This window comes from Alosa pseudoharengus, unplaced genomic scaffold (genome assembly GCF_046254945.1).
Source record: "Alosa pseudoharengus isolate Yale_2024_CS ecotype anadromous, Long Island Sound unplaced genomic scaffold, YU_APseudo_1.1 YU_APseudo_1.1_scf_2, whole genome shotgun sequence".
NCBI classification, from domain to species: Eukaryota; Metazoa; Chordata; class Actinopteri; order Clupeiformes; family Clupeidae; genus Alosa; species Alosa pseudoharengus.
In genome coordinates, this window is record NW_027468663.1 from 6840392 (window position 1) to 6857588 (window position 17197).

Consider the following 17197-nt stretch of genomic DNA (forward strand, 5'->3'; position numbering starts at 1 on the left):
TCTGTGTAAAGCTTTACCTTAACATACGGTCGTGTATGCTAGGTTTTGCTTATGAGTTACCGTCATAGACAGTAAGGTGGACTGAGCTTCTTATCCAAACAATACGGTTATCTCCCTACGGCGCGAAAGAGAGATTACGTCAAAGCTAGCTTCCCTCCAACTGAACAAGCTAACCATTCTTCTTACGGGTAACCAACGTTACGGATGAGGTAGTGGAGTCTGTTTTGCCTTTGTAGTGTTTATGTGGATTACACAGAAGCTACAATATCAGCACAGGATATATGTTATATGAAGTTATGGTATTTCAAAAAAATCCTAGAATGAATGGACTTCTATGGGAGTTAGCAGAGAGGTGGTCCCTCCAGCCTACGTCGATTCTTCTACTTCTGGGAATTCGCCTGCCCCCTTGAACGCGCCACACATCCTGCAACCTGCTGATCCAGCCAGAGTCGGGCAGAGAGAACCAGTTATCCGCCAGTGAGATCATCAGTGAAGTGTGTTCATGGTGATTTGGTCACGAGACATACATTGCTTGAAATAACAATTAAAAGAACATCCCCATCAGTTCTCTTAACTCAAATAAGCATGACACAATTCGTGAAAACAATGTCCAGTTTTGCTGCTGTTAAATAAGCCGAGAGTGAAGCGGAATTAGCTAGTAACTACGTTACGTTGTTACAGTGTAGTTGACTGTCTGTCCTTTTAACTTTTGACAATGTGACTGAAGATGTATTTCTTTAATAGCGTGACAGTTATAGCAGTGAGACGTATCATCTCTCCCCGGTCTGTTATTTTGAAAGCTTATGTTTTACAATTTGCAGTATGACGTTATCCATTGCTAAATTAGGGCTCATCATAGACTAGCTAACCACAAAGCTAGCTAATGCTATGAATATCAGTGGAAGACCGCTAACGTTAACATTAATGAGCTTGGAAACCACAACGAACTTATTCTGCCTAAATAAAGTAATGATTTATTACTAGTATATCTGTAGTTACAGTCCCTGCATTGTAAAATGTAAATTAGACGTGAGAGGAGTGAACATTTAGACATAGAGAAAAAGTATCAAACGTAGCTTGTGCAAAACGTAGCTTGTGCATAAAAGTTAGCTTTTCTTTTACACGTGTGTGAAATCCAATGACGCTAAGTGCGCTTCAGACTGTCGTTCAGCCGCAGCAGAGTTACATAATGGATTTAGATCACTAAATAGTAGGTTTTAGAAGGCAGGCAGCAACTGATGATTGAAAATGGTTTGATGTAGCTTGATGGAAATAATTTTAAAAATGCAGGTAAAGGGATAAGCAAGCTGACATTTTAATTATATGGTAGCTTATAAGGCAATAGGGACTAATTATTACACACGCACACTCAAACATTTAAGAGTGACCTTTATCTTGTTTAATGATAATACAAATGATGATGATAGTAATAATGTCATCATTATTTTTTGTAATTGTTAAGTCTTAGTTCAAAGTTATATTTATGAAACTTGTTGTTGTTATTGTGTTTTTGTTCAAAAAAACTAAGTTTCATATCTTAAGTTTCTATTTTTATACATTTTATTTATCAGAACTTTAATATATTTCGATGTTCCTCTGTTCCACTGTGACAATATTATTTAAAAATAAACAAGTTTGTTTTTGAAATGCATTATCATATTATTTTAGTCAATACTCATAAATAACTACAAATAACTAATGTTAGGGAAATCAGTTAATGTTTTGTTGCGCGTTTCTGAAAAAATATATATATATCGGCCGATATATCGGAATATCGCATTTTTAAATCAACAAATATTTGTATCGGTATCGGCCTTCAAAATCCTTTATCGGTCGGGCTCTATTACCCAGGAATACTTTCTAATTTGAATAAAACTTGCGCGATAGCTATGCTCATCTCTGTGGACGCCGTCATGTTGTTCGTTGCGTCACACCTCAACCCGCCTCAAAGCCAACGCTGAGTGGACGTTCGTTTGGTGAACTGCTCCAAATTCTCTTTAACGGAAAGTATCCAGACTGATCTGCGAGTGAAACCCTGAAGCTCGCGAGATCAGGATGGTCTCACGAGGCTAGATAATATCGGCCCGCCGATAGATCGGTCGGGCTCTAGTGTGCACTGGCATCCAAGTCCTTACCGCCAGCAGCTGAGATCCCTCCGTGTCATTTAGGGGCATGGGGGGGCCGTTGTACTTGCAGTTGTACTTCTTTCCTGGGACATTGAGGGAGTCCCCACACTCTCCATACCACACACAGTGCGGCGCCTGCGCCTGCACCTGAGAGGATGAAAAATCAGAAATCGCCTTGCTGGAGCAGAACAAAACTACAGGACCAGCAAACAAAAAGTACAAAAGTTTCCCAAAGGCACAGGGGTTTGCAAGGAGTTTACACAGACTCACAGACAACAAAGGTCATGGGAAAGAAGCGTTATGACTGACATAAAAAAAAAAACCCTGAGCACGTACAATATCATCAATGTCCAGAGATTTCCTGTGTAGCTCGTCAAATGAGGTGAGGACAGCTAAAAGATTTTCTGTGTATCTCAGTTGGCCTTGACCAATTGCCTATAAACATTGTAAAACCTCTCAAGGTTGGTCAGCCACTTGCTCAGGCAATCCTAGCCTCAACCTAATAACAGTCTCCATAGTGTGGTGAAGCAAGATATGACCAGAATATCTTGCCTTTCTCTCTCTCTCTCTGCAGGTCTGTGTGTGTGTGTGTGCGTGTACGTCTGTGTGCTTATGTGTATGATATATTCTTAATTACATATGCACCCTTCCTCTTTCCAGTTGTTACCTCATGTCCTGACTCAGAGCTGTCCTGTAAGAAACATCGTGACTGCACTGTGTATTACAGGTAGGCCTAGGCCTATTCCATGCAGTAGGACCAATTCAAAACAAACGTATTTGCTTCACCACCACACCTTCACACGCCTTCAATACCTTTGGCAAAACATTACATGGGTCCTAGGCTAGCCTGAGTGGATTTGGAGCATGATAGATATTTGATATGTTTGTGTAAGTGCCTGATATCCTGCCCTCACTGATAGACCCTGAATGACGCCCCCCATGCCAGGGTGAATTCCACTTAGAGAGAGGCAATGCTATTTACAAACCACAGCACGACCGCAAGATAAAGCCATTCTTCTGTGTAAAGGCATTGCTGCATAGGTCTATCTTAGATAAAACCTTAATGTGTGACATTCTTACTCAACATCTTGAAATTCCCAATAAGAATAGACTGTAGTATTCACATTGGCTTTGGTAAACAGTCTACACTCGTCAGGCTTGGTTGAACTTGGTATGATGCTTTCTTTTATAAAAATAAATAAAACTGAACTGAAACCAAAGTGATCACGTACAAAAGGGAATCACAAGCCAACAGTGAGTGACAACACCGTTGCCAGCTGCCTGGAACATTCCTGACTCATCAACTTCCAGGCACTATATAGCTAAGCTGACCACAACCTGGCCAATATGCTGACAGAAACCAAACCTACAGCTCAAACATATGCGGCATCCTATGACCAGGAAGCTATATACTGAGCCGCTGAGAAAGTCTTTGCTTTGTCCAACTTGCATGAGTAGTGCAACTCTGTTGCCATGCAGCCCCGCGACTTCAAGGTAGACCTACACAACAATGCAATGGCACGTGACAGGATTGGCATTTCGTAGAAGCCTATCTCTGATAACGTAGGCTATGAACCCACGGGAAACTGACAGCTCAGCCACTGCCGCTGACTAAAGTTACATCACGTCCTCTTTGCATCAGGTCCTGCAATTTCATTAGGAACCGGTTTGTAACGCTAATCCCCTATAAGGTGCACCAAACAGCATAAACGAACATTTTATTGATGTGTTTATATGTTCAAGTTAGTCAGCTGGATGCACCCTAACTGATGATATTAAAGAATTGCTTCAACGACTTGATCACAAGTAATTTGATGCAAACTAAGAGGTCAAACCCAACCCATATCCAAACGAGGGTTGAAACGCATATTTGGACAGTGACTAACCCATAACCCTGCGACTAGTGTCGCATTATGGTCATTGATTAGCCTTTACCTAATCACATATTTTAAACGCAGAACAATGAATGTCCAAAGCAGCTAGGCTAGGCCTACGGTTGGCTACGAACACATTACTGGAACTTTCTTGTTACAACAACACGGTATTGGCCGCTCAATGATTTGATGGGCATAAATAGAACCCCAAGCCAGCTAGGAGCTCACATGATACCTCCTTATAGCCCCCTACCAGTATCAACAACACAACACAACATGACTGCGAAACTGACGTTAGACAGACAGCGAGGTCGGGGTGTTTTCAAACAAAATAATACACAATATATTACAAAAGAGAATTAGGCTACAATTGTTCTGTTCCCCCTTTACCTACATCCCAACCCACCCTAGGAAAACAAAGGCAGCAGCACTCAACTCAGGCTACGTACGTGTAGGCTAGTGTATTATCTACGTTATCGTTATCTGGTGTGAGTCTGACAAATGTCAGAGACTAATGTTATTTTAGCGTAAATTTCTAACGTTAGCATTTCCAAAATTGAAAATAAGAAATAGACAGACTTACCCACTGATGCGTCCCTATAATAACCAGTATTACAAAGAATATAACGTGCTTTTCCTCAGAGAGCCCCATGTTTTCTTAAAGATAGCCTAACTTCGCCAGAATAGTCGCCTGCCTGCTTGGGCTGGGCTGAGGCAGAAGTAATCCGGCTTTTACTGTCTATGGTCTGAGGTCTCGACGGTTTCTACGGCGTTTTCTCATTTCCTGTTGTCAAGCGCACATCTTCTTCTTTTTGCTTCCTACTAAAATGTAACACACCTCGGCTGCCCCCAAACGCATTGGAATAAAACTGCAATCATGCGCATGGATTTTTAAAACGAATGGAAAGCCTATGGATTTAGGCCTACACTAGGCCTATTGAAACTGGAGGCCTATCTCTGCCAACAGTTTCGAAGTAGGCCTAGGCCTAGTCTATTTTATTAGGATAGGCCTATTTCCAGAGTTAAGAACTTAAATACAAGAAATTAACAGTAAAAAAAGGGTCTGTTCCCATATGGACTATACAGCCAGAAGTAGGTGATTCTCATGAAGCATCTCATCTCCGGGTCCTATTTTCCGAAAACAATATTTTATATAAGAGTAACGGTGAAATTTTCTACAAAGACTGCAAAGATATTAAAGAACACTATAGGAACAGACATTTTTTTATTAGCATTTTAATACAATTTCATAGCATTTTAACGAAAAATCACAGTGAATTCTGATTAGGCCTATCAGAATTGCAAAGTTGTGTAAAAATGTCTATGGTTAACATTGATATAAATATTTATGGTATTGCAAAAGGAAATATTACATTTATAAAACTATTAAAACTATTGTGTTACAATAAATGTTCCTCATTATCGTAATGCAACTTTCCCTGCCTATAAAAACTAAACTGTTCCTTTAAATTAACAAGCAGACCCATGATGCATCACTTGGGACAAAAAGTTTAACATGGAATCAAGTTCAGTTGTTCTCTCTTCTCTAACATCATGATATTTGTGTTAATGTCATAGAATCTTACACTGTGGACTACCTGCTGCGGTATTTTGGTAATGAGAGGTAATTCATTCAAAATGGAATTAAAAATAAAACATTAATTTTGATGAACTGCACTGTTCATTTTTTCTTACTAATGAACTCCCTTTCTCATTTATCAGTAATGAGAATTATTGTGGATTATGCTACCATAACATTCAAATAAAGTTATATTAAATTGTTTTATTATAATACTTCACATTCTATTCAGTCACTAAAATAAAAAATAAAAAATCAACCAAATGAGGTAGGCCCTAGATCATATTTTGATGTAAGTTTGAAAGGCTTTGTGAGATTCACCCAAGTGGAATGCATTTCAGAGACAAATTAAGAATTAATCTTGAAATAGCATGGTCACTTGGTCTTTTGTGATATAAAAAGTGGCCTAGTCTGCAGTACGTAATGCCCCACATGAATCTTGCTGATTAATATACAAATGTTGTTATATATTTGCCTTATAACAATTCAAAGATATATTAAATGCCGTCAATATATTGCCTACTTTTCAAAAAACTTTGAAATGTGTTGTTTGTCAGTCAACCGATGCTTCTCATTATCTATGACAATATGCAACAGGAATCCTGTTAGTCGCCTACAATTTTTTAAATGTCCCTGCTTTGGAAAACTGTTTTGGGAACAGTGGCCTTCTGATCTGATTTAATCCTGATACAATCATACTAATTGTGTTAGGCTCCGTCAAAGATCAATCCATAACCTGTGAGAGGCTGTCAGATAGACAAAATGGTTGTTTGTAAGTCTGATTGCGAGAGTGGATTGCATCAGAGATATGAGGCGGATTTACATATCATTGGGCTGTAGCAGGATTTTCAATAGAGTTTAATATAAAGGGTGCTATGAATGGCAACTGAAACAAAAAAGTCTAATGCCCCTCACGGGGTTAAATGCCTCCTCCCGTTTTGCAGTAGCCTACTGAGGATGAGCAAATATAAACAGAAGGGAAACAGAAAAGGGTCCAATGATGAATAACAGATTGAATAGATGAAGATAACTGGTTGCTGCTTGGAAGGAACAACAGAAGGGAGAGTTACGCAACAATACACTATATGAGATCTGTTCTCTAATGTTTCTCCTAATCTCCACCTAACTTAATCATGAAGGTTTCACATGACGTTGTGTAGTAAGAGTAAAAGTAGTAGTTGTTGTATTAGCTTCCTACAACATGTTAACAACAGAGCAGTTCCACCACACTGTCAGACTCACTTAGAGATGAAAATCCAGTTCAAACTCTCATTTGAATTGTAGTTTTTATTTCAGGTATATGGGTGATCCAAGTTACACTGCAAGATCCACCAAGTGACAGAGAGCCACCCTTAATTTGAAAGCAACAGGCAATGTAGATAATGGCAAAAAGACTCTGTCCTTGTGGTATGGGTGTTTTGAATCGAGAGAGCAGAATTCTTCCTTCATTTGGGAAGCAAACTGTATGATGCTCTTGCATGTATCGTGAATTTACAAAACCGTTAAAGTGCTCCACTCTGCACATGCTGCAGAACATTCTGCAAAGTATGTTCTGCAGCATATATACTCTGATAGCCATGATGAAACTGTAGCCTGTAGTTTCATATGTGTGGGAGAAAATGTGATGGATGAAGACAAGACAGGTTCAATAAAAAACGTTATGCTTTATTTCACTTCGGAAATAAATAATTACAGCTGAGCTCAGATGCAACTAAAGTGTGGACATTTATAATTTGCATGGATGCAGCTTGGGTAGATGAACTTGTATAGAATCAGATATATTGACAGACTTTGAATAAGCTTTATGATGCATAACTCTGCAACACAGAATTATGACAATGTGCAACACATCTTTTCATATGTCAAATGAAACCTGTCTTGTGCACCTAATTTTAAAAAGTGATAATCTGAAGTGCGCTCAATACTGGCTTTGAATATGAAGAAGGAAGTACACATACTGTAAATAACCCTGTACATTGTTTCACGTTTCAATTAATGAATGACATAGAAGAGAAGCATCTCCAGCATCAGACAAATACTTCTGTTTTATACAAGTACCATTGGTATGTTGATGTATGGGTATATGACATTCAAATGGTATCTATGTAAAGAGACACAGTGACAATGTCTTTTTACAGCTACATGAAAGTACCAATGATAAGTGAGAGCCCTACCTCTGCCAAATAAAATTGACACTTTTTAGTATCATTCACAGTAAAGAAATATCTGCCATGTTTTACATGAAGGTTCCCTTAACTCACATGTGAATGCAAGTAATATAAAAGCATTAACTACAGATGTTAATATTTCTCAGAAAACAGAACTTAATGCTTTTTTAAATGTCCACTGATGCTTTAACTCATACAGTATGAGTTAAGGGAACTAGAAGTGATATAATATATAATTATATATAATATAATTATATAATATATAATTATATATATAATTGTAATATAAATCTTTGACAAGTTTTAGGTTAGAGCCTCATCACTAAGTCAAACATACTGGTCACAGGGCAACACAGTGCACATATAGATATTACAATGAGTTATAGAGATATGTGTTTTATTTGTGTGCAGCTACAAAAGTTCTTAAAGTTCTTTGGGTGCTGGAGACTGCACTCCTAAACAGACCAAACCACCAGCATCCTGGAACAGAAGGTCATGGTCTTTCTGTGGCAACAGTCAAGAGTAGTACAGAGAAGTTCACTAGCTCACAGAAGCATTGGTCAGCGTTCAAGGAAAAGCATGAACCTCCTCCTTCACAAAGTCTGGCGAACCAGTGTCTTGGCGTGCCAGTCCAAGCAGGCTCTGGAGAGCCACCAGCATTATGTCCAGACTAGTCGTCTCCCACAAGATCCGGGAGCTAAGCCACATGCTAGCCCTACCATCCCCACCCACTCAACCCCCGGCTGTCAATCTGCGAGACCACATGGAATGCTAGTGGACCTCCAGGGGGCCAGCTAAGCCCAGGTACTCCACGTTCTCAGCCGCCGGGAGGTGTCCGTTAAGCTTGGGCTTGACCGCCACCATTGGGCAGAAATCCTGCTGATAGTCTGGGTTATCCATGCTGTTCTGGGGGTTGAACAGCGGCTGGTCCATGAGGCCGAGCTCACTGGAGGAAAGAGAGAGGAGGCCGTTCTGGGAGGTGTTGAGATACTCAGGGGCAGCTGGGGAAGCTGTTTCGGCAGGGGCAGTGGGGGTGACCCCTGCCGTGGCCCCTGCGGGCTCCTTGAAGTAGTTGAGGTACTCCTCCTCTGTCTCGTCGAGCACCTCAATGGGGAGGAGGCTGCGTGGGGGTCCTGGATGCTGATAATTGGGGTTGGCCATGTCTGACGTACTGCAGCCATTCTGGTTCATATATTCTGCACAAGAGATGACACAGCATAAGACACTCTATTTGATCCACAATTCATCAATAATATGGCTGTGGCATATAACAGTTCTGAATACATAAAATAAATAAATAATAATACATCAAATAACAAATTTGAGAATATTTGATTTTTATGAGAGGTAATAAATCAACATTTTAAATAACTATATATAGTATAAATAGTTAGACACAAGCATCAATGCAAAGAGGCTTGTGCAACTATCAGAGCACAACCATGTCCACTAGAGGTCCCTATTTCACCAAAGACAGGAGAGGGACTATAAAACAAACAATATGCACTTCAGTGAACTCTTTCCCCAGATAGAGTGAGCAGCTTGAGACTGCTCAGCTACTCATCCCACATTCCTCTGCACTGATGACCGTGTGAGGTCAGAGACACCCGTTGTGTCGGTGACTTTGAGAGACACTTGCCTGGGGCTGGCTGAAAGTCTCCGTCCAGGAACCGGTCGGTGGGGTCGGGGATGTAACGCAACACCAGACTGTTCTCCCTGGCCGGCACGGCATTCTGCAGGAAATCAGACTCAGTGACTAGGTTGCTTAGAACGTCTCATCTGTCAACTCACGACGACTCTGACGATATGTAGACACGCTTGTATAAGAATGCTGCACTGAAACCATGTTGTGCCAGGCATGCAAATGTTTTCAGGTTCAGCTAAGAGCCACACTGGATTGCCAGGTGCACATATGATTATAATGCATTCTTTGCACGTGAGTGTATGTTCATATCTCTTGTATCACAGGTCTGTCTATGCACCTGTACCACTGTACCATCTAGAGTTTCTGAATGAGAGATTGAGATTGACATGACTGCATAACAATGGGTGGGTTCATGGAGCACCAGAGACAGGCAGTGTTGTCATGGTCCACTTACCCCATTCCTGTTATGGCACGTCTCAATGCTGCTGTTCAGACTCTGTGACAAGAGAGACAGGTAGGGTCATGTTCACAGACTGGTGTTGGGCTTTTACATGTCAATGTGTGCTCTGTGTACAACCCAGCTTAGTGTGAATACGCTTCATGACAGAGGGAGTTAACAGCACACATAGTTTCATCTCACCGTCGCCCAAGAGGAATTTTCAGGGCGGGTTATTTACCGGAGCACACAGCAAAAAATCATTCTAGACAGTTCCCAAGACAGTATGTGGGATACAATTAAATACACTTCCCATTTCATTAGAGAAATGAATTAGGTAATGCAAACAAATGTATTTCACTTTGAGATTGCTGAAGTGGGCACAACACCTTGCTGTTTTTAATGGCATGAAATATCCGTCATGTACCGTAAAACAACAAATAATAGCCCGGGCTTTTATTTTCCCAAATCGCCAAACTGCACCGGCTAGTATTAGAGACAGGCGTCTATATGAGACAGGCCTTTAATTCCCTTTACACAAAACTTTTCCTCTGCAAAGATGGAAAATTATCGAATTAATTATTTCAAACACACTGAATGTCTATACTAGGCTATCTGATTACAATAATAATCATTCATTTAGTGTTGAGATGTTGTTCATTGAGTGAGATACAGTAAGATCCAAATAGAGGGGATAGCCAGAACAGATGAAACACGTTTTAATTAAACGTAATCTACAAAGAGATCGTATCACACTGAAAGCTCATATTTTGTCACTAGCAAATAGCCTATATCGGTCCTTTGTCAAATACAGTTGCATTATCAGCCCTGACCAAAACTGTTCAGGAATTATTTATGCAAAAGTGGAACGTGCTTAATGTTTCATTCTCCCTCCTTTTCGGCACAAATGAAACAGCATGAGAGAGCATGAACCATATTGTTTCTCCCGTTTTGTATTTGCCAAATTTGACAACAGTCTACATTCAAATCATAGCCTACTTCCAGGCTCGCGGGAACATATTTTTGACCAGGGGTGCTGAATAACAAAATAATCATGGATGTCCGACGATTTCTCCCCCAGCATATGATTTGAATTTAGACAGCTAAATACGCACTGCAACTATGCGCAGCACTTGCCACTCCGACTCATCAATAAAAACTGTGCACGCACACAGCAGTCCCATAGAAGCACACTTGACTTTACATCATTAACCTATTTCATATAGCCAGAGAATGTCCGTAGACGGGCTCTGATATAGCCTAGTCTAAGGTAAATTCCTTTTCTGACTTCTTTCTCTTTATCGCCATGGCATTTAGAATAAAGAATAAAGTTCGCGAAACGTTCTGGTTTTGTTGCCAGCATAAAAACAAGCTTACCATCGGCCTATCCGCAAATTTTAAACACAAGGGATGAATTGAACGATGACGAAGTCGGACATATAGGCATAGTTCATATTGGAAAAAACGTTATACAATTTGGAACTCTAGCTTTTCCCCACCGCAGTCTTTTAATGCCATCTAATCATAACGTGCGCAGTCTGCGCCATACTTAAGCCCAAATCACACCCAAGATTCGCAACGAGATGAGCAGCAACTTCATGCAACATTCTAAAACCTTGCAACTGTGACCAGACATGTGAATGCTTTGCGACGGCTTAACGACGTGCAACATCTAATTCACACTGCTGTACCCTTTCTGTAACGGTTTCGTGTCATTGCAACAGACGATCGATCTGACGGGTTTTAGAAGATTAAATACAACCCGAAACTAAAAAACAGACCAGGCCTCTACTGGAGACCGGCTTTTAACCCAAACCTGTAGCCACGCCAGGCGTTTAAAAGAGACAGGCGTCTCTTAGGGACTCGGCGATTATTTGAAGTTTGGTATGTGTGTTTCAAAACAACATCCGTACCCTAATTAACCTCCTTCCACAAAAGCAGCAGGAGCAGCAGCAACAGCAGCAGTGCCCAACCTTCCCACCAAACAGACAGCACGGCGCTTTCCGAAGTGAGTTAAACAAGCTGAAAAGGCCGCCATCTGTCAGCGCCACTCCAGCCTTAAATGGCCATATCCCAGTGACAGCGTTATATAATTTGGCTCCTTTTTTTTTTCTTCTGCGAGCTGTGGCGCTGTTTCTGCCAAGAACGAGTGCAGGAACGACAGAAAAGAAAGGAAAAGAAAAAAAAAACCTGGGCCTGCGAAGGCAATCAAAGTTGAAAGGAAAGGCGGCAGAGTTCTCCTGCACTCAGCAGTGGGCTGGGGTCCAGCTAGAGCGGGGTGGGGTGGGGCGGGGAGAGGGGAGGAGAGGAGAGGAGCAGGCTTGCGGCCCTCTGAACCCTTTCGCAGACACGCGCGCCACTCTCCCATCAAAACAGCCATTAATCAGGGGCACCTGGGAGGAAGCGGAGGCTTCAGCTGGAACCAGCGCTCAAAGAGAAGTGGGACCTCGTTCTTGGAACGACATCACATCACAACAGGAAGTGGCGACGACCGAGGCCAAGCGCAGGGGAAGCCATGGTACCCTGATTTTCACATCGGCGAAGGTGCTCTACTTGATGTTGCTGAGATGTTACCATGTTACTGACTCTGCAAAAGAGCTCTTTGTGTGCTGTGCTCTACTGAAGTGGTAAAAGTCATATTAAAACAGCACATTATCTGCAATGTCTGCAGCACAGGTGCAGCTACCCCAACATTTCCGGTAAATTTCCGGAAACTTACCATGGAAAGTTAAGTTGTGGAATTTTGGAAATATTCCAAATTGGAAACTTTGGAATTAAAGGAACTCATGGAATTAAAGGAAAATAATGGGAATTTACGGGAATTAACTGGGAATTTTGGGTACTTCATACAAACTGTATAGTATACAAACATTAACATTTTGTTTTCGTAATAAGCAATATGATTTGTAATCCTTTTAGGCAAGTCCCTCCACTCGGCGGCCATATTGCAACGCTTTTTGGTCAGTCATCGGGCATCCTATTCTGCAGAAATGCGCGTGCGCAACGCTTCACAACACCAACCTTGCTCCAGCGAGTTCACAACACATGATTGGCACGATGTCTTCACAACACACCACATGAATGGCTCAATGTATTCACATGTCGACGTTTTGCCGAGGAAGGGGTGGGGTATGTGTAGACAACGGCCATATTGGCGTTACAAACTAACCCCATGCATTTCTATGGAGGATTTTTTGAGTGATGTGTCTCCTCATTAGAAAGTCTCTGGCTTAGCATACAAAGCTAGCTAGCATGCTAGCGGGAATTCCATTCTCTGCCTATGGTTTACTAGCGTACTAAACTAGCAACACTGAACTGCCCAAGATACACCACACCACTCAACAACAAAATCCGATTGGTTGGAACATTTTTTTCCCATGCATATGAACGCACCATAAGTTTCCTTTATATCTAGCAGCCTATGCCAATTGCTGTGTGCATGTGATCGACATATGTGCAGGGTAGAAATTCGACTGAAATTGTATTAAATCAGGTTGTTTTAACTAATATTAGACTGCAAGATGGGGTTTTGTCCACTACATTTAAGTTCCCTGTTATAGACTAACTTGCCATATTAAAAATTCCCAGTTTATTCCCATTAATTCCCGCTTATTCCTGTTAGTTCCCATATATTCCCGTTAATTCCCATGGAAAGTTTCCAACTTTGAAAAATCCCGGATTTTGCAACCCTAATTATGAATGAGATGAGGAGCGCGGATGGAGAGAACAGACAGCAGTGTTGGGAGTAATGTGTTACAAAGTAACGCGTTACTGTAATTCCACTACTTTTAGTGGTAATGAGCATGTAATGAAGTATTTTTGTAAATCAAGTAACACAATTACAATTACTGAAATTGTAAAGAGTTTGTTACTTGCGTTACTCTGTTGACAAGGTTCCTACGCAGAATGGAAAAAGTATGGAATTTGATTTGAGTAATTTCCAGGTCTAGATAAGTATGGAAAAAACAAATAAGGGTATGGAAAAATATTTGTGTTTCCAGACTATTGCATCTACAGTACTAATCACTTCACTCAGGTCAAAATGAACCATTCCTACTGTTGTGTAGCTTAACTGTCAGTCCACATCATCAAGATACAATTGAATACAATTGAAAAAAATCTCCCACAAGGGGACCCTGGTACCAAAACCAAATCGAGAACCCCTGTTCTATGCACGTGCCCTATACCATTGTGCACTGGTGTTTGCATAGCTCTGCTATTTTCGGCTAAAACACTGGTAGACTTTTTTGATTTTGTAAAAGTTACCAAGACATGGATACTGCATTATCTGATAAACTGTTATTGCAAACAAATAATACTGTTTACAGTGATTTCTGAGGCCTCTGCCAGCAGTGCACTAGTCTCCAACATATGTAGGATATGCTGTATTTACAGAGAACTAAAGTTCTAATGTGAGTGCACCCAACACAGCACTTCCCCAACGAAAAGTATCCAACAATGGGCAAGTGTTTTCTGAGGGCTAACAAGTTGAAAAAAACATTATTATACAGCTCTTCACAATGCTAGTAGAACGCTCCATTGACAATGTCTAGAATATGGTCAGATCTAGAGAAGTTTGGAAATTTGAGTATGGAAAAAGTATGGAATTGTGAAATGAACAATGTGTAGGAACCCGGTGTTGATCTTGAATGAACAACTGCAGACAAGATGACAGATGCACATTTGCTGCTTCGGATCTAACGTCTCCCGACCTTAGCTGTGTTTCCAGCGATTGTTTCATGTTTAGATTGCAGATGCATTCTTTACAGTTAATAGGAGCCTCCTCACATTCCTCCTTATTTCGCAAAGTACTACAGCGACTTGAGTTATTTGCACAGTATGTTTACATCGGAATTGACGTCCATGGTGTTATGGATTAATTTGTCTGCGACGGAACATGCAACTTCTCTCTGGAACACCTTATCAGCTGAAGAGTAACCTTCTGCATAGTGCGCGACAACCCCAAACCCTCGGATGCGCATTAGAACTTATTTCGGTAGGTCAGCACTTGTGCAGTGCAGGCTTTTCCCAAACTGGTGGTGCTTAAAATGCTATATAATACAACTGTGTTCGAAGCAGGATGAGGATAACCTAAGGTTGTATGTGTGTGTAGTCGTAGTAGAAGGCAAGCAGTAGGCAGTGTACTGTATCTATCAAACCACCTAGATGGTGAGGGTGGCGCAAAACAAGGTCAGGGAAGCCTTCATGCATTGTAGAATGTGTTGTGGTCGGAAAAAAGTTTGAGAACTCATGCACAAGGCTATTGATTTGAGGGGCCCGTTGAAACTGCAATAAATAGGTCTAAAAATTTGGTTTATTGTGTGTGTGACTGTTCAGTACTGTTCATATTGACATTTTAAAAGCAGACTTAAAAGTAACTCAAAAGTTACTTTCTCTTAGCCTAGAAATCTAGACGCACCCCAGCGGCAGCAAATTAAATGTGCTGCCAGGGCTACTCTAGCAACTCTCCGTTGGCTTGTGAGCTCGAAAAATTAAACTTCTATCAGGCCAATCAAATCGTGTATAGAGTCGTTAGGCAGGCTTAACATAATGATTGATGGCAGAGTTGCAACGGTTTGGCTTGAATTCCCTGCTACTTGAAAACAAATAAGATAATGTTGCTGTTGGCGAACAGTGTGACACGAAGTTGGCAAAAGTTTGAACTAGCCAACTAGCTCCGCTGGTGGGAAACGCATGGGACTCATAGCGCTTTCCTATTGCGTGTAGAGAGAATTTGAAAGACAACCGATTATCCCGCCCCTCGGACTGAGCACTGCGAACGGTGAGTGCCCAGACCCTACATTTTAATGTGGGTCTGGCTCGTCAGGCTAACTTTCTCTAGTAACTAATTACAGTGCATGAAAATGCACTGTACTGTTATTCCAAGGCATTTTATTATTATTACAGTGCATGAAAATGCACTGTACTGTTATTCCAAGGCATTTTATTACAGTGCATGAAAATGCACTGTACTGTTATTCCAAGGCATTTTATTATTATTATTACAGTGCATGAAAATGCACTGTACTGTTATTCCAAGGCATTTTATTACAGTGCATGAAAATGCACTGTACTGTTATTCCAAGGCATTTTATTATTATTATTACAGTGCATGAAAATGCACTGTACTGTTATTCCAAGGCATTTTATTACAGTGCATGAAAATGCACTGTACTGTTCTTCCTAGGCTTCTTATTACAGTGCATGAAAATGCACTGTACTGTTATTCCAAGGCATTTTATTATTACAGTGCATGAAAATGCACTGTACTGTTATTCCAAGGCATTTTATTATTATTATTATTATTCTTCTTCTAACGCACTTAATGCAGCTTCAACCGTTTAACGTAGAAACTTCATTCAAACTATGTTACGTAGGTCTTAATTAGGACATGTGAGCTTTGTATTTTTCAACTTTGTAACTTTTATACTTTTTAAACTATTAATTAAAAACTAATCAAAATTTCCCCATTGACTTAACATTATGATTATGACATCACAATACGGCCGTTAAGCAATTAGAATCCTATGGCAGGTGTTCGGGCCACCTGTTTCAACTGCCAGTCTCAGGCTTTAAGCATACAAACTGGCCCTATTAAGACTACACATCCTGTTCAACTGCTTCCTCTGCCAAAAACTGTTTCAAAATAAAAGTCCTCACTACAATATTTCACTGTTAAACAATTTAACCCTTTAAACTACTGAACTTTTTAACTGTTCAGCCATTGTAACTGTTACTTGTCATCAACTATGACTCCTACCCACTGTAGCTAGTTAGCATAGTTAGCATGTTAGCATGCTAGCATGTTAGCATGCTAGTTAGCATTTTTAGCAAAACTCCTAAAAATGATTAGCTAAGTTAGCTAAGTCACATGGTTAGCATAGTTAGCATGCTAGCATGTTAGCATGCTAGTTAGCATTTTTTGCAAAACTGCTAAAAATGATTAGCTAAGTTAGCTAAGTCACATGGTTAGCATAGTTAGCATGCTAACATGTTAGCATGCTAGTTAGCATTTTTAGCAAAACTGCTAAAAATGATTAGCTAAGTTAGCTAAGTCACATGGTTAGAATAGTTAGCATGTTAGCATGCTAGTTAGCATTTTTTACAAAACTGCTAAAAATGATTAGCTAAGTTAGCTAAGTCACATGGTTAGCATAGTTAGCATGCTAGCATGTTAGCATGTTAGCATGCTAGTTAGCATTTTTTGCAAAACTGCTAAAAATGATTAACTAAGTTAGCTAAGTCACATAGTTAGCATAGTTAGCATGCTAATATGTTAGCATGCTAGTTAGCATTTTTTATAAAACTGCTAAAAATGATTAGCTAAGTTAGCTAAGTCACATGGTTAGCATAGTTAGCATGCTAGCAT

At 40.4% G+C, this 17197-nt stretch overlaps 2 protein-coding genes across 2 annotated transcripts in view; both read right to left on the reverse strand.

The window, feature by feature from the left end:
* Positions 1-4752, reverse strand: part of npc1 (Niemann-Pick disease, type C1) — a 31744-nt gene extending 26992 nt beyond the window's left edge. Inside the window, exons 1-2 of the mRNA XM_076293507.1 lie at positions 4584-4752; positions 2136-2273 (exon numbers count right to left, since the gene is read on the reverse strand). Of these exons, the coding sequence (XP_076149622.1) occupies positions 2136-2273; positions 4584-4652 (207 nt within the window). The 5' untranslated portion in view covers positions 4653-4752. The remainder of the gene's footprint in view (positions 1-2135; positions 2274-4583) is intronic.
* Positions 4753-7223: 2471 nt separating this feature from the next.
* The window catches only part of egfra (epidermal growth factor receptor a (erythroblastic leukemia viral (v-erb-b) oncogene homolog, avian)), a 56710-nt gene continuing 46736 nt past the window's right edge, over positions 7224-17197 (reverse strand). The window contains exons 26-28 of the mRNA XM_076293508.1: positions 9847-9888; positions 9387-9480; positions 7224-8943 (exon numbers count right to left, since the gene is read on the reverse strand). Coding sequence (XP_076149623.1) covers positions 8519-8943; positions 9387-9480; positions 9847-9888 — 561 coding nt within the window. The 3' untranslated portion in view covers positions 7224-8518. The remainder of the gene's footprint in view (positions 8944-9386; positions 9481-9846; positions 9889-17197) is intronic.